Below are 17,284 nucleotides of genomic sequence, written 5' to 3' on the forward strand. Positions count from 1 at the left end.
GTGGCCATCATTGGAGCGGCCATCGTCGGAGTGGGGGCTAGAGTCAGAGCGGGAACCTAGAGGCTTTGACTCAAGAGGCTTTGTCAAGAAGAGGCTGAGGCCAAAGAAACAGGTAAGAAGGGTAGATTCTTCCATTGCACAGTGCAGGTAGGATGGCTGATATGGCAGTGGAATGCTCCTCCTGTAGAATGTGGGGATTAATGAATCCTGATGGTCTCCCTGATGACTACACTAGCAGGAAGTGCAGCCGACTCCAGCTCATGAAAGATCGCATTAAGCTGGAGTTGGATGAACTAAGGATCAGAGCAACTGGTAGACAAGACTTTTGAGCAGGTGGTTACACCCAGAGTGCGGAATTCAAGGAGTGGGGTGGTGAACGTCGAGAGAGGTAAAGGGAGAAAGTAGTCAGTGCAGGGTCCCCCCGTGGCTATTCTTCTCAGCAACAGATATACCCCCTTTGGATAGTGATGAGGGGAATGACCAATCTGGGCAATGCAGCAGCAGCAGCTAGGCCAATAGCACTGTGGTTGGCTCTGAGCCTTAGAAGGGTAGGGTAAATTCAGGCAGAGCAATAGTCATAGGGGACTCGATAGTTAGGGGGTCAGAAAGGATATTTTGTGGTAGCAAAAGAGATGCCAGGATAGTGTGTTGCTTCCTGCATGCTAGGGTCAAGGATGTCTCTGAGCGGTTGCAGAATATCCTTAAAGGGAAGGGTGAGCAGCCAGAGGTCGTGGCACATATTGGTACCAACGACATAGGCAGAAGAAGGGTAGAGGTCCTGCGCAGTAAGTTTAGGGAGTTAGGAAGGAGGCTAAAAAGCAGGACCTCCAAGGTGTTAATCTCCAGATTATTCCAGGTGCCAAGAGCTAGAGAAGATCAGAACAGGAAGATAGCACAGACGAATGAGTGGCTGAAGAGATTGTGCAGGGGCAGGGTTTCAAATTCTTGGATCATTGGAACCCTTTCTGGGGAGGGGGTAACCTGTACCAGTGGGATGGGTTGCCCCTGAACTGGAGGGGAACAAATATCCTGGGGGGGAGGTTTGCTAATGTTATTGGTGGGGGTGGGGTTAAACTACATTTGCAGGGGGTGGGAACCGAAGTGAAGAGGCAGAGGATGGACCGGTTGGCGCACAAGTAGAGACAGTGTTTAGGGAATTTGTGAGGAAGGATAGGTGGATGATAGAGAAAAGAAGCACTCAGCCAGATGGTTTGAGATAGAAACATAGAAAACCTACAGCACAATACAGGCCCTTTGGCCCACAAAGTTGTGCTGAACATGTCCCTACCGTAGAAATTACTAGGCTTACCCATAGCCCTCTATTTTTCCAAGCTCCATGTACCTATCCAAAAGTCTCTTAAAAGACCCTATTGTATCTGCCTCCACCACTGTCGCCGGCAGCCCATTCCATGCGTTCACCACTCTGAGTAAAAAACTTACCCCTGGCATCTCCTCTGTACCCACTTCCCAGCACCTTAAACCTGTGTCCTCTTGTGGCAACCATTTCAGCCCTGGGAAAAAACCTCTGACTATCCACATGATTAATGCCTCTCATCATCTTATGCACCTCTATCAGGTCACCTCTCATCCTCCGTCGCTCCAAGGAGAAAAGGCCGAGTTCACTCAACCTGTTTTCATAAGGAATGCTCCCCAATCCAGGCAACATCCTTGTAAATCTCCTCTGCACCTTTTCTATGGTTTCCACATCCTTCCTGTAGTGAGGCAACCAGAACTGAGCAAAGTACTCCAAGTGGGTTCTGACCAGGGTCCTATATAGCTGAGATGTGTCTATTTTACTGCAAGGAGTATCAAGGCGGATGAATTTACAGCATGGATCAATACGTGGAACTATGATGTTATGGCCATTACAGAAACTTGGATGTCTCAGAGGCAGGAATGACTGCTGAGTGTGCTGGGCTTTAGGTGTTTCAAAAAGGTCAGGAAAGGAGTCAAAAGAGGTGGGAGCATGATATTGCTAATCAAGGATAGTATCATGTCTGCAGAAAAGGAGGAAGTCCTGAAGGATTGTCTACTGATTCAGTGTGGGTGGACATCAGAATCAGGAAGGGGGCGATAAGTCTACCGGGTGTTTTTATAGAAACACCTCCCCCCCACAATAGTAATAGAGACATCAAGGAGCAGATAGGGAGGCAGATTCTGGAATGTTGCAATAATAGGGCTGTTGTGATGGCTGACTTTAACTTTCCTAATATTAACTGGCATCTCCATAGAGCAAGGGGTTCAGATGGGGTGGAGTTTGTTAGGTGTATTCAGGAAGGCTTCCTGATACATTATGCAGATAAACCAACTAGAGGAGAGGCTGTACCTGATCTGGTATTGGGAAATGAACCTGGTCACGTGTCAGATCTCTCAGCGGGAGAGCATCTTGGAGATAGTGATCACAACTCTATCTCCCTTACCATAGCATTGGAGAGGGATAGGAGCCCACAGATTGGGAAAACACTTAACTGGGGTAAGGAGAAATTGATGCTATTAGGCAGATACTTGAGAGCAGATGTTCTCAGGGAAACGCATGGCAGAAATGTGGCAAATGTTCAGGGAATATTTGCGTGGCGTTCTGCCTAGGTATGTTCCATTGAAGCAGGGAAGGGATGGTAGGGTAAGAGAACAAAGGATGTAGAAAATTAGTAAAGGAGAAAAGAAAAGCTTATGAAAGGTTCAAGAAACTAGGTACTGTTAGAGCTCCAGAAAACTTCAAGGTTGCCAGGAAGGAGCTTAAGAATGAAATTAGGAGAGCTAGAAGGAGCCATGAGAAGGCCTTGGCGAACAGGATTAAGGAAAACCCCAAGGCATTCTACAAGTATGTGAAGAGCAAGAGGATGGGCCATGTGAGAATAGAACCAATCAGGTGCGATAGTGGAAACGTGTGCATGGAATCGGAGGAGGTAGCAGAGGTACTTAACGAATACTTTACTTCAATATTCACCAGGGAAAAGGACCTTGGCAATTGTGGGATGACTTACAGCGGACTGAAACGCTTGAGTGTATAGACATTAAGGAAGAGGATGTGCTGAGGCTTTTGAAAAGCATTAAGTTAGATAAGTCATTGGAACCGGAAGAGATATACCCCAGACTACTATGGGAAACGAGGGAGGAGATTGCTGAACCTTTGGTGATGATCTTTGCATCATCAATAGGTTCAGAAGAAGTACCAGAGGATTGGTGAGTTGCAAATATTGTTCCCTTGTTCAAGAAAGGGAGCAGAGGCAACCCAGGAAATTATAAACCAGTGAATCTTACTTCAGTAGTGGGCAAGTTGTTGGAGAATATCCTGAGAGACAGGATTTATGAACATTTGCAGAGACATAATCTGATTAGGGGTAGTCAGCACGGTTTTGTCAAGGGCAGGTTATGCCTTACCAGCATGATAGAATTTTTTGATGACGTAACAAAACACATTGACAAAGGTAGAGCAGTGGATTTAGTGTATATGGATTTCAGTAAGGCATTTGATAAGGTGTCCCATTGTAAGGCTCATTCAGAAAGTAAGGAGGCATGGAATCCAAAGAGACCTTGCTTTGTAGATCCAGAATTGGCTTGCCCACAGAAGGCAAAGGGTGGTTGTAGATGGTTTGTATTCTGCATAGAGGCCAGTGACCAGTGGTATGCCACAGGTTCTGGGACCCATCTCTTTGTGATTTTTATAAATGACTTGGATGAGGACGTGGAAGGGTGTGTTAGTAAGTTTGCTGATGACACAAAAGTTAGGGGTGTTGGGGATAGTCTGGAGGGTTGTCAGAAGTTACAGTGAGACATTGACAGGATGCAGAACTGGGTTCAACTGTTAAGTGTGAAGCAGTTTGTTTTGGTCAGTCAAATTTGAAGACAGAATATAAAATTAATGGTAAGGCTCTTGGCAGTGTGAAGGATCAGCCAGATCTTGGGATCCATGGTCCACTGGACACTCAAAGCTGCTGCGCAGGTTGACAGTGTTGGTAAGAAGGCATATGGTATGTTGGCATTCATCAACTGTGGTAATGAGTTCAAGAGCCGAGAGGTAATGTTACAGCTGTATAAGACCCTGGTCAGACCCACTTGGAGTACTGTGCTCAGCTCTGGACCCCTCACTACAGGAAGGATGCGGAAACTACAGAAAGGGTGCAGAGGAGATTTACAAGGATGTTGCCTGGATTGGGAGCATATCTTATGAGAATAGGTTGAGTGGACTTGGCCTTTTCTCCTTGGAGCGACGTTGGATGAGAGGTGACCTGATAGAGATGTTCAGAGGCATTGATCATGCGGATAGCCAGAGGCTTTTTCCCAGTGCTGAATATAGTTTTAAGGTGCTTGGAAGTAGGTACGGGGGTGGGGGGGGGGGTTCTAGAGAGGTTTTTCACACAGGGAGTGGTGGGTGCATGGAATGCACTGCCAGCGACGGTGGTAAAGGTGTCTTTTAAGAGACTCTTAGATAGGTACATTGAGCTTAGAAAAATAGAGGGCTATGCGGTGGGGAAATTCTGGACAGTTTCTAGAGTAGGGTACACAGTTGGCACAACATTGTGGGCTGAAGGGCCAGTAATATGCTGTAGATTCCTATGTTCTAAAAAAGAACTGTTGCCCAAAATGCCAGCATGTTTTGGGAAATGAATTTGTTTTTTGGTGAAATATCCCAATGTTTTTGATTTTAAAACATAACTAGTCACATTGATGAATGTCAATTAGCTTGTACTTAACACAACTCAGCACTGACTATTGATTTTCTAAAGAATGTACCCCTTTGCACAGTTATTTTCTCTTTATACTATTAAGATGTGCAGTTGCTCTTTGATGAGAAAGAGAATCAAACTCTTTTCTTTTTCCAGAACTAAGAATGGGATTTATTTTTTGCTTTAGAATCCGAACATGCTGATATCATTGCAATTTACATTTTTCATAAAAGTTACTATGCATAACAGCTATTTTCACAGGTGCCGCACAGACATACCTATGACTCTTTTGTGATAAATCTAAAGATTTAGCAAGCAAAGAATGAACAAATATCACTTTGGTGCAATTAAAAGCTAGATGGATACCATTCCATTCTCCTATAAAATTTTAGGAAACTTCAATGCTCTTGATTATTGAGTGTTTTCCTTTCTATTTGAAAGAGCATATAAAACCTCTGTACCTTATTAATATCAGCTGAGAACTGCTGGGTCAGATCCTGTAGTTCCTGAGCCCTCTGTTCCAACTGAGATATTTTCCTTTCTGCACTTTGTTTTGTAGCCAAAAGTTCCTCTCTGTAAAATAAAAAGAAAGTCCACAGGTTTTTCTTCAAAGGTACAAAACAAAAATTTGCCTCTAAGAAACTGAAAAAGATTAGTTAGAGCTCCATGTTTTCAATGATCTTTTTGGACAATACAGTGTGTAGCATCATTTCAAAACGAACAATCATAAGTTCAGGCCTGCTACAATGAACTTGGCAAATGCTTAAAGCTGGCTCGAATAAAGTAGCACCACTGAATGTGTAATGTATGCTGACAAGAAATTTGTACTGAGACGTTACTGGGCTGACAGGGATGACATTTTTATAAGCAGTAGCCTTCTCCCTTGAAGTGAATATAGAATTTAAAAATTAATCATTGGAGATTTCCCAATTATGCAGGTTAATATTTATCCTTCCACAATGTAGTCATTCATCTCATGGCCCTTCAGCACAAATTGGCCATCACCTTTCCATACATTACACCTCAGTATTTAACAGTTCTATTCGATGCTCTTAGTACATACTGCTGTAATGAGAGACATTATATAAATGTAATTTCTATATCTCCTTCCTTCTTTGGAATTATAACATTATGTTTGTGTATAAATATATTACATATAACATTAAATTACATTGTGGCCTTAAGTCAGAGGTATCCCATCACTTAATATAAATTGGATGGAGATATATCACTTTTTGTTTTTAATCACAATAGTATTCCAGTTTCATGATGCAGAACAATTACAATAACTTTTATTTATAGCAAAAGGTGACAAGGATTTTCACAGCAGAGTCATCAGATAACATATAACACCAATCCACATGAGGAGTTGTGTGAGGAGTTGACCAAAAGCTTGGTAAAACAGACTGGTTAAAAAAAAAACATGTTATAGAAGGGGAGAGGAGTTCAGGGGTGAGAAATTTAGGGAGGGACAACTTGTTTGGCCATAGAAACTGACATTGCAAGTAAAGCAGTTCTGTATTTTAGTACATGCAGTCCAATAATAGAGAAACAAACTTCATTTCAAAAGATACTCATTTCAAAAGACTCATTCCACCGAGATGCAACACAGAGCGTCATAGGAAGTCATTCCTGCCTGTGGCCATCAAACTTTACAACTCCTCCCTTGGAGGGTCAGACACCCTGAGCCAATAGGCTGGTCCTGGACTTATTTCCTGGCATAATTTACATATTACTATTTAACTATTTATGGTTTTATTACTATTTACTATTACTATAATGAAAACCAATTTCCCCCGGGATCAATAAAGTATGACTATGACTATACTGCACCACTTAGTATCGCTGATTAATGGAACATATAGGCTCTAGTCTCGACAACCTGCATAAAACTACAAACTATAGAAAATTGTTAAAATGTTTCAGTTTTATTCAAAAAACAACTGCCCACTTTGGCTTGTCCTGGTATACATTACTTCTTGACTTTGGAACCAAGTCTATGAATTTCTGACTCCATGCAATCATTGGTAATAGTAATGGGACCAATAGAAGGATGAATAGCACATCAATGCAACTAAACATAAAATACAATAGAAAAAATTGTATATATTAACAAATTTCAACAAGTTAAAGGAAATTTGGGCATAAAATTATAGGCCATGATTTCCATCCATTAATATTAACATAAGACCTACTGCCTTCACATTCTAGTTCCTCAAATGCATTTACAATACCTACCGTTCTGCTCAAGGAGTATACTCTAAAAGCTCTGTAACATCCTTCTACTCATAGAAAACTTCCAATAAATATCACTAAATTTACTTTTTTTATTTTATTAGAGATACAGCTTGGAACAGGTCCTTCAGAACCAATGAACCTCACCGCCCATCAACCCACCAATTTAACCCTAGCCTAATCACAGGACAAGTTACCACGACCAATTAACCTACTAAGTGATATGTCTTGGAACTGTGGGAGGAAACAGGCGCACCCAGGCAGGACGCACAAACTCCTTACAGAGGGCACTGGAATTGAACTCTGAACTCTGACGCCCCAAGCTGCAAGAGCTTCTTCTACAAATCTGACCTTTGCTGCTAATATTATTTCTTTCAAGAATTTTGGTATTGGGTAACTTTGCTGTCTTACTACATGTTCAACGAAAGAAATATCCAGCTCATTTTGAATTGATGCAAAATTGGACTGCTTATCGACAAATAACATAGAAAAAGTGCTGGAGGAAGTCAACACGTCAGGCAGCGTCTATGGAGAGGAATAAATAGTCAGAGTTTTGGGCTAAGCATAGTGTGTGTTACTCTGGATTTCCAGCACCTGCAGAATCTCTTGTGTTTATGGCGGAATAAAATGTTTCAGAGTATCATAACAGATTTTCCCCCCAAAATGCCGTACCTTTCCTTGGTCAAATCTGCATTTAAATTCTCCAGTTGCTGTAGCCTTTGCTTTAGGTTTGAAAGTTTCTGAATGGAGACCTTCAGCTCCTCTTTGGTTTTAACTAGTTCTGTTTTCTGCTCCTCAAGTTCTCCTTCAACGTTGGACAACATTTGTTCTTTCCTCAGGAGCTATAAAACAGATAAAATAACATCCTGTCAGATTACTTTTAACTCTAAGCATAAATGATATTTTATCACATGGTTATGTTCCAAGCATCACAGCATACTTCAGTTCTAATACTTTATCTTACTTAATATTGACAAATTTAAAGCTGTGATAACCCAATCCATCAGAGCTAGACAGTAATATAATTATAGAAAAGTAGGAGGAAGTTCTCATGTACAATTCCTCTTATGCCAAATTAATTTACCTGAAACCAGTTTATCCCAAAAGAGCAACAGAATAATTAGCACATCTTTACTTATCTACTGTTAAGCGTATGGGCAGCATGTGGTGTTGGTAGAAAACTGTAAACAGAATGCTTTCCCGCACTCACAAATTCAGGAACATACACTCAGTGGCCACTTTATTAGGTATAGCTGTCCACCTGCTCCTTAATTCAAATATCTAATTAACCGATCATGTGGCAGCAACTCAATGCATTCAAGCATGCAGACATGGTCAAGAGGTTCCGTTGCTGTTGTTCAGACCAAACATCAGAATGGGAAAGGGAAAGAGTCAGAATCAGAATCAGGTTTATTATCACCAGCATGTGACGTGAAATTTGCTAACTTAGCAGCAGTTCAATGCAATACATAATTTAGCAGAGAAAAATAATAATAATAAAAAAATTAAACATAATAATAATAAACAAGTAAATCAATTACGTAAATTGAAAAGATTTAAAAAGCGTGCAAAAACGGAAATACTGTATATTTTTTAAAAAGTGAGGTAGCGCCCAAAGCTTCAATGTCCATTTAGGAATCGGATGGCAGAGGGGAAGAAGCTGTTCCTGAATCGCTGAGTGTGTGTCTTCAGGATTCTGTATCTCCTACCTGATGGTAACAGTGAGAAAAGGGCATGCCCCGTGTGCTGGAGGTCCTTAATAATGGATGCTGCCTTTCTGAGACACCACTCCCTAAAGATGTCCTGGGTACTTTGTAGGCTAGTGCCCAAGATAGAGCTGACTAGATTTAGAACCTTCTGCAGCTTCTTTCGGTCCTGTGCAGTAGCCCCTCCATACCAGACAGTGATGCAACCTGTCAGAATGCTCTCCATAGTACAACTATAGAAATTTTTGAGAGTATTTGTTGACATGTCAAATCTCTTCAAACGCCTAATAAAGTATAGCTGCTGTCTTGCCTTCTTTATAACTACATCAATATGTTGGGACCAGGTTAGATCCTCAGAGATCTTGACACCCAGGAACTTGAAACTGCTCACTCTCTCCACTTCTGATCCCTCTATGAGGATTGGTATGTGTTCCTTTGTCTTACCCTTCCTGAAGGCCACAATCAGCTCTTTTGTCTTACTGACGTTGAGTGCCAGGTTGTTGGCTGCGGCACCATTCCACTAGTTGGCATATCTCACTCCTGTACGCCCTCTCGTCACCACCTGAGATTCTACTAACAATGGTTGTATCGTCAGCAAATTTATAGGTGGTATTTGAGCTATGCCTAACCACACAGTCATGTGTATGTAGAGAGTAGAGCAGTGGGCTAAGCACAAACCCCTGAGGTGCGCCAGTGTTGATTGTCAGCAAGGATGATACGTTATCACCAATCCACACAGATTGTGGTCTTCCGGTTAGGAAGTCAAGGATCCAATTGCAAAGGGAGGTACAGAGGCCCAGGTTCTGCAACTTCTCAATCAGGATTGTGGGAATGATGGTATTAAATGCTGACCTATAGTCGATGAACAGCATCCTGACATAGGTGTTTGTGTTGTCCAGGTGGTCTAAAGCTGTGTGGAGAGCCATTGAAATTGTGTCTGCCATTGACCTATTGTGGTGATAGGCAAATTGCAATGGATCCAAGTCCTTGCTGAGGCAAGAATTCAGTCTAGTCATGACCAACCTCTCAAAACATTTCATCACTGTCAATGTGAGTGCTACCAGGCGATAGTCATTAAGGCAGCCCACATTATTCTTCTTAGGCACTGGTATAATTGTTGCCTTTTTGAAGCAAGTGGGAACTTCTGCCCATAGCAGTGACAGGTTGAAAATATCCTTGAATACTTCCGCTAGATGGTTGGCACAGGTTTTCAGAGCCTTACCAGGTACTCCATCGGGACCTTCTGCCTTGTGAGGCTTCACTCTCTTTAAAGACAGCCTAACAAAAGCCTCTGAGACGGAGATCACAGGGTCATCGGGTGCAGCAGGGATCTTCACAGCTGTAGCTGTGTTCTCCCTTTCAAAGTGTACATAGAAGGCATTCAGTTCATCTGGTCGTGAAGCATCGCTGCCATTCATGCTATTGGGTTTCGCTTTGTAGGAAGTAACGTCTTGCAGACCCTGACAAGAGTTGCCGTGCATCTGATGTCACCTCCAACCTCATTCGAAATTGTCTCTTCACCCTTGAAATAGCCCTCCGCGGTGATAGCAGAAATGCTGAAGCTGCAAGACCAGCTCCAGTGGAAACTAATAGATCAAGAAGGCCGCTCGAGAAGGGAAAATGTGAGGATTTACGGAGTTCCCGAAGGAACTGAAGGTAAACCCGGATTGATGATTCCCTTCGTGGAGAAGCTACTTAGAGAGAACCTTGACATACCGGCCGCAAAAGACCTACAGATAGAAAGAGCTCACCGCGCGTTGGCACCACAGCCTCCAGCAGGCGCCCAGCCCAGATCGATTCTGGTCAGATTTCTCAGTTACAGAACGAAGGAAGAGGTGCTTAAACGGGCATGGCAAAAGAAAGGTTTCATGTGGAACAACTGTAAAATCAGTTTAGACCACGATGACACACCGGGGATTCTTGCCAGACGGAAGGAATATACGGAAACACGGAGAGTCCTGAAGGAAAACAACATCAAATTCCAGACCCTGTATCCAGCTCGGCTGAGGGTCTTTTACGACGAAGGGACAAAAACTTACGCTACGGTGGAGGAGGCAACGTTGGACCTGGCGGACCGGGGACTACCTATTAAAGTTATCACCCAACCGGAGTCGCTACTGGAGAGGATTCGGCAGAAGTCGTGGAAGCCAATGTGGCGAGGACGCTCCACATGACCCAGAGTGTCAAACTACAAGGAAAAGCTGCAAATATTCAGACGCGAATGTACAGAGAATACAGATTAATTAAGAGAAATGACTGCAAAGAGTAAATTGGACTTAAAGGTAAAATGAAAACTGGTAACTGAAAATAAACTAGGCGGAATAACTTGAATGATAGCAATTTGGTCAAGACATAAATAGGAGAAAATTCTCTATGATTATTCAAACTGCTGAGGGCCCTCTAACACAGGGTGAAGATAGAGGTTATCCCTCTGAACTGAGGCGGGTTGGTGCTCAGGCCTCACTGTGGGAAGTCGGGAAAAGTTTTCAAATGTTACACGTTCAAAAATGTCTAGGGTGTGGTTATATGTCCTGGTTTACTGCTGAGAAGGGATTGCTTACTGTTTGGTTAGAAAAGGAGAGTGTTTTTTTTCTACTAGAGAAAAATGCAAACTGAATTGGTAAAAATAACTTCCTATAATGTTAATGGGGTTTTGAATCCAATTAAAAGAAATAAGATTATGTCTAAATTGAAAAAAGAGAGGGCACAAATAGCTTTCCTCCAGGAAACACATATGAGCCAATCTGAACATGGAAAATTAAAAAGAATGGGCTTTAAGCATGTATTTTATTCATCATATAAACTGAGTCACAAAAGAGGGGTAGCTACTTTAATATCAAGTACTCTTAATTATGAACATATTTCAGAGACTAGAGACAAAGAAGGACAGTTGGTAAAAATCACAGAAAGAATAGAAGGTACAGAAATAACATTGCTGAATGTTTATGCTCCTCCAGGTTGTGAATGGTCATTTTATAGACACATTTTTGACCTAATGGTCAGTTCTCAAGGGGTAGTAATTTGTGGAGGGGATTTTAATATTAGATTAAATCCTATATTAGATTCTTCAAGAATAGTTACTCAGAATAAACCTCTGACTCGGAAAGTGAATTCATTGATGGAGGAGTTGGGAATTATACATGTCTGGAGGGAATTACACCCTACTAGTAAAGATTATACATATTACTCTTTCCCTCATTCAGCCTATTCAAGGATAGACTATTTCTTTATCTTTAATACAGATAGACTCAGGATAAAAAACTGTAATATTGCAACAACTGATCTGTCGGATCATAGCCCAGTCTCTATGTCTCTAATCCTGGAAAGGAAAATGAGGAAAACACTATGGAGGCTAAACTCACATATACTCAATAACCCAAAAGTAATGGAGAGATTAAGGGGAGAAATCAAAGAATATCTAGACCTTAATGACAAGGGAGAAACATCATCAGTGATCTTATGGGATACATTGAAAGCTGTACTGAGAGGGAAAATTATTTCCATTACCACTCACATGAAAAAAAATCAATGCACAAAAATTAGGAAAATTAAAACAACTTCAAGTTGTAGATAGCAACAAAAGTAATTCAAATCAAAAACAGGAAATTAGGAAATTGCAAAGTGAAATTGACGATATTTATATGTTGGAAACTCAAAGAAATTTTCTTTACCTGAGACAAAAGAATTATGAAGTAGGAGGTAAATCAGCTAGATTATTAGCATATAAATTACGAAAACAACAAGCAGACAATACAATTCATAAAATAAAGAATCCAAAGACAAAGCTTGTGGAGAGTACAATAGGGAAAATTCAAGAGAGTTTTGAAACATATTATCAAGAGCTGTACTCCCAACTCCGGGCCCCCAATGAGCCCTATATAGACAGTGTATTGAATTTTTTAGATCTACCTAAACTTACAGATTTACAAAATGAAAGTTTATTAGAACCAGTAACTGTCAAAGAACTGAACGTGGCCATCTCTAGGTTAAAGGCTGGAAAGTCCCCGGGTTCTGATGGGTTTACCTCAGAGTGGTACAAGTCCCTGAAGACACAGTTAGCCCCATTACTACTTAACACCTTTAATTGGATCTTGCAGAGAGGAGAAACTCCACCTTCCTGGAGAGAAGCGATTATATCAATTATTCCTAAAGAAGGTAAAGATAAACTAGAATGTGGCAATTATCGGCCAATTAGTGTTCTTAATTTAGATTAAAAACTATTTACATCTATATTAGCGCGCAGATTGGAAAAGCTTTTACCTGGCCTAATCCACTTAGACCAGACTGGATTTATTCAACAAAGACAAACACAGGACAACATAAGGAGAACTCTGCACATATTAGGACAGGTTAATAAGAACGAGACAGAGACAATGGTAGTAGGATTGGCCGCTGAGAAAACTTTTGATTCGGTTAGTTGGGCATTCCTATACAGAGTGTTAGGAAGATTCGGCTTTCAAGAAAAGTTTATTAAAGTAATTCAGACTCTATATGACAGCCCTACAGCCCGAATTAAGATAAATGGGGACCTCTCTGACTCCTTCATCTTAGAGAGAGGCACTAGACAGGGATGCCCAATTTCTCCTCTCCTTTTTGCGCTATATATTGAACCGCTTGCCCAACTAATAAGACAGAGCGAAATCGTAAAAGGTATCAAGGTGGCAGGGATTGAACAGAAAGTGGCGTTATTCGCAGATGATGTTTTGGTCTATCTGAGTGAACCAGAAAAATCATTTATAGGATTGTTTACACTGTTGGATGACTTTGGGAAAATATCAGGTTATAAAATAAATGTAAAGAAAACGCAGGTTATGTCCCTAAATTATACACCATCCAAAAAATTGCAGGATACATATGATCTTAAGTGGGAAGCTAAATCATTAAAATATTTAGGAATAACCCTGCCAAAGGATCTTTCAACACTATCACAGGTAAATTATGGGCCATTAATCTCAGAGATAAAAGCAGATATGCATAGATGGAATCTTATCCCCTTTTTAAGTTTAAATTCAAGGATAAATACTATAAAAATGAATATTCTTCCTTGGTTATTGTATCTTTTCCGTACTTTACCGGTGGAGGTGGATGATAATCAATTCAGGGAATGGGACAAATGGATTTCCCGCTTCATTTGGCAAGGAAAGAAACCTAGAATTCGATATAACACCTTACAGTTAGGGAAGGAAGGAGGAGGTACGGTTCTTCCTTGCCTGAGAAATTATTTTTATGCCTCACAGATAACCCCTCTGTTATATTGGTGTAATAGGGAATATAAGGCTAGATGGAAGGAATTAGAATTTGGATTAGTTGACAGTTTTCCTCTTCAGGCCTCAATAGCTGACAAAGGATTGATGGCCCAGTTGGAAAAATTTAAAAACGCTTGGATAAATCTTACATTAAAAGTATGGCAGAAGGTGGTTAATTCATGTGGAATTAATAACATGTTAAAACTCTTTAGATGGTGTGCATATGATACCGAATTCCTTCCCAACAGAGGAGATAAAAGATTTGAGCTATGGATAAAGAAAGGTCTTACAACCTATCTCTCATTTATAGATAAAACAGTATTACAAAGTTTCCAAATCCTGCAGGACAAACATGGCCTAGAACATAATGACTTTTTTAGGTACCTTCAAATACGAAACTATGTTAACCAGAGTTGTAGATATACAGACCTATCAACAGTAGAATTAGAATTTTTCAAGATTCTGAATTCGGCTTGCAGTTCAATACCTAGCAAATCAGTTTCTCGATTATATAATGCACTCTCCCATGCTAAAAATGTAAATACACTGTATATTAAAGAGAAGTGGGAGAAAGAAGTGGGGTTGGTACTTTCAGAGGAGACTTGGGGGAAAATCTGCAGATTTCAATGGTCCTCGACTAATTCTTTGACTTGGAGAGAACATTGTTGGAAAAACATTATAAGATACTTCAAGACCCCATATCAGGAAAAATATAAAGATACAAATGTGATGTGTTGGAGAAGGTGCGGCTCCAAGGAGGCAAATCATTTTCATATTTTTTGGGATTGCCCTAAATTAAGTCTATTTTGGGAAGGTATTCATAGAACATTAGTTAGGTACTTAGGTCCCAGATACCTCTGAACTTTGAGACGCTCTATTTGGGGCATGTATTGTTTCTTGAACAGAAGGAAGATATAAAGTTGCTGCAGGCCCTCTTAGCGGCAAGTAAGAAATCAATCACTAGAAAATGGCTAAATCCAATACCACCTACATTAGAAGATTGGTACGAAATTATCTTGGAAATATTTAAAATGGAAAAGTTGACTTACTCCCTGAGAACTCAAAAAGAAAAATTTTATCAAATCTGGAATAAATGGATTGAATATATAACCCCAATGCGAGCAGACTTTAGATGACTCTCCTAATGATTTATACTGCTCTTCTCATCAACACAGTAATATTGCTAACGTAAACACCCCTAGTCTAAATGTTTGCTTTTTTTTGTTTTCTTTTGGAAAATAGAGAATTAACACAAGTAAAGGGAAAGATTTGGGAAAGGGATAAAAAAAATGAAAAAATTAAGTAAATAAGTACATAGGGATTGGATAATTATGTCTGCGGGCAGGAGCAAGCATGAACAAATTAGGATATAAACACCTACAATGGTTGATACATAGGCTTATATACAACATTTTGGACCAGTGGAAATGGTCCAGAAGGGTTATATGGAAACTATTATTACCATTTTTCTTAACAACTAATTCCATTACTTAGCCTAATAGGTTAGATTTACCACAGTACATAATTATCTATTTAAATGTTTATTTTCCTTTTATATCATCTCAATGTGTACTTAAGAATGTATAAATAATTGTAGTTTTATACATATAAAAAAATGGAAAAGGTTATGTGTGAAAAAAGTACATGATATTTGTGAATTCCTTATCCACATAAAAATAAAATTAAAAAAAAAATAGCCCTCCGCAAATCATACCTGGTTTTCTGAGTATAGGTCTGGGTCGCCAGACTTGAATGCCACAGATCTAGCCTTCAGCTTGGTACATCCATGGCTTTTGGTTTGGGAATGTACCGTAAGTCTCTGTGGGCACACACTCATCCACACAGGTTTTAATGAAGTCGGTATACTTATCCAGGTTCGAAGATGAATCCCTGAACACAGTCCAGTCCAAGCAATCCTGTAGGCACTCCCGTGCTTCCCTTGTCCATACCTTCTTGATCCTCATCACATTAGAGATGTGATCTAAGTAACTTTGACCATGGAATGATTGTTGTTGCCAGATGGGGTGGTTTGGTGGATTGCCAGATCTCAGGAACTGCTGATCTCCTGGGGTTTTCACACACAACAGTCTCCAGAGTTTACAGAGAATGATGCAAGAAACAAAAAACATCCAGTGAGAAGCAGTTGTGTGGGTGCAACACCTTGTTAATGAGAGAAGTCAAAGGAGAATGGCCAGACTGGTTCAAGCAGACGGGAAGGCAACAGCAACTCAAATAAACACATGTTATACAGATGAGTATCTCCGAATGCACAACACATTGAACCCTGATGAGGATGGACCACACAAGGTTCCACTTCTGTACCTAATAACATGGCCACTGAGTGTAGAACATTTCCAAATTGAAGACCGCCATTTAAGTTGGTGAAAATTCTTCACAGAGGAAAAACTTTCATTTTTAATCAAGCCCTCACTGTAGCACCCACAACACTGCACCCACTATTCAGCTCTGGACTGAGGGATTAAACCTCTTTTCCAAAAGACACTCTGCTTCCAGGTGTATTAGTAAAATAAAAGTGTACCATATAACTGAACAGCCACAAAGCAAAAGGTTTTCTACAAAATGGAAGTTTGTTAAGAATATTTATATTTTATTCTGTATACCATATGTTTGACTTTGGCAAGTTCCTGCTGCTGAAACCCATCTAATTCATCCTGTTCATCTCGTTTCTGAAAAAGGTTCAAATTCTCATCCTTCATCTGCTTCAGCTGATTCGCAAAGGCTGCTTTTTCCTGAAATAATTCATAAAATGAGAAGACTAATAAAAAATTACCAGTGACATTTTATGTACATAACTATAAGTGAAAGATCAATGCTCTCGGGCAAATGGTGGGTGTGTGGAATGTGCTGTCGGGGTAGGTGGTAGAGGCAGATACATTATGGACATTTAAGAGACTCTTAGATAGGCACATGTGGCAAAAAGTTGAGGGCTACGTGGGAGGGGAGGGTTAGATTGATGTTGGAGGAGGTTAAAAGGATAATTACAACATTGTATGCTGAAGGGCCACTACTGTGCTCAATCCTTCACAGCTATTTTCCATATTGTCTATGCATGCCTTCATAGAGATCTGCTTTCTGGGCCGAAGGGCCTGTGTTGTGCTATAGGTTTTCTATGTTTCTATATTTCTACATCATGATAATTGGGCGCAGTTACAGACTTACGCTAGGGCAGCACAGTGACACTGCCACACATCACCAGAAACCTGGGTTTCCTTCAGACTTCAGGTGGTGTGTATAATTCTCTCTGTGGTGTGTGGGCTTCTTGGGGTGCTCCAGCTTCCACACTCACTGGAAGGACGTGTGTGTTTGAAGCTTAATGGATCACTATTAATTACTCTTAGGTGAGTGACAAAATCTAGGGGAATTAATGAGAAGTTGGGATTAATGTGACTTTGTATATGGGTGGTTAATG

The 17,284-nt window shown here is 40.5% G+C and overlaps 1 protein-coding gene across 6 annotated transcripts in view; it reads right to left on the bottom strand.

The window, feature by feature from the left end:
- golga1 (golgin A1) overlaps positions 1 to 17,284 on the bottom strand; it is a 94,296-nt gene that overhangs the window by 48,706 nt on the left and 28,306 nt on the right. For 4 of the 6 annotated variants that reach the window (XM_072239894.1, XM_072239892.1, XM_072239893.1 and 1 more), the window contains 3 exons: positions 16,476 to 16,604; positions 7,575 to 7,744; positions 5,129 to 5,240 (listed from right to left, as the gene is read on the bottom strand). In XM_072239894.1, the coding sequence (XP_072095995.1) occupies positions 5,129 to 5,240; positions 7,575 to 7,744; positions 16,476 to 16,604 (411 nt within the window). The other 2 variants (XM_072239898.1, XM_072239896.1) reach the window with 2 other exon arrangements.

This window comes from Mobula birostris, chromosome 22 (assembly GCF_030028105.1).
Source record: "Mobula birostris isolate sMobBir1 chromosome 22, sMobBir1.hap1, whole genome shotgun sequence".
NCBI lineage: Eukaryota > Metazoa > Chordata > Chondrichthyes > Myliobatiformes > Myliobatidae > Mobula > Mobula birostris.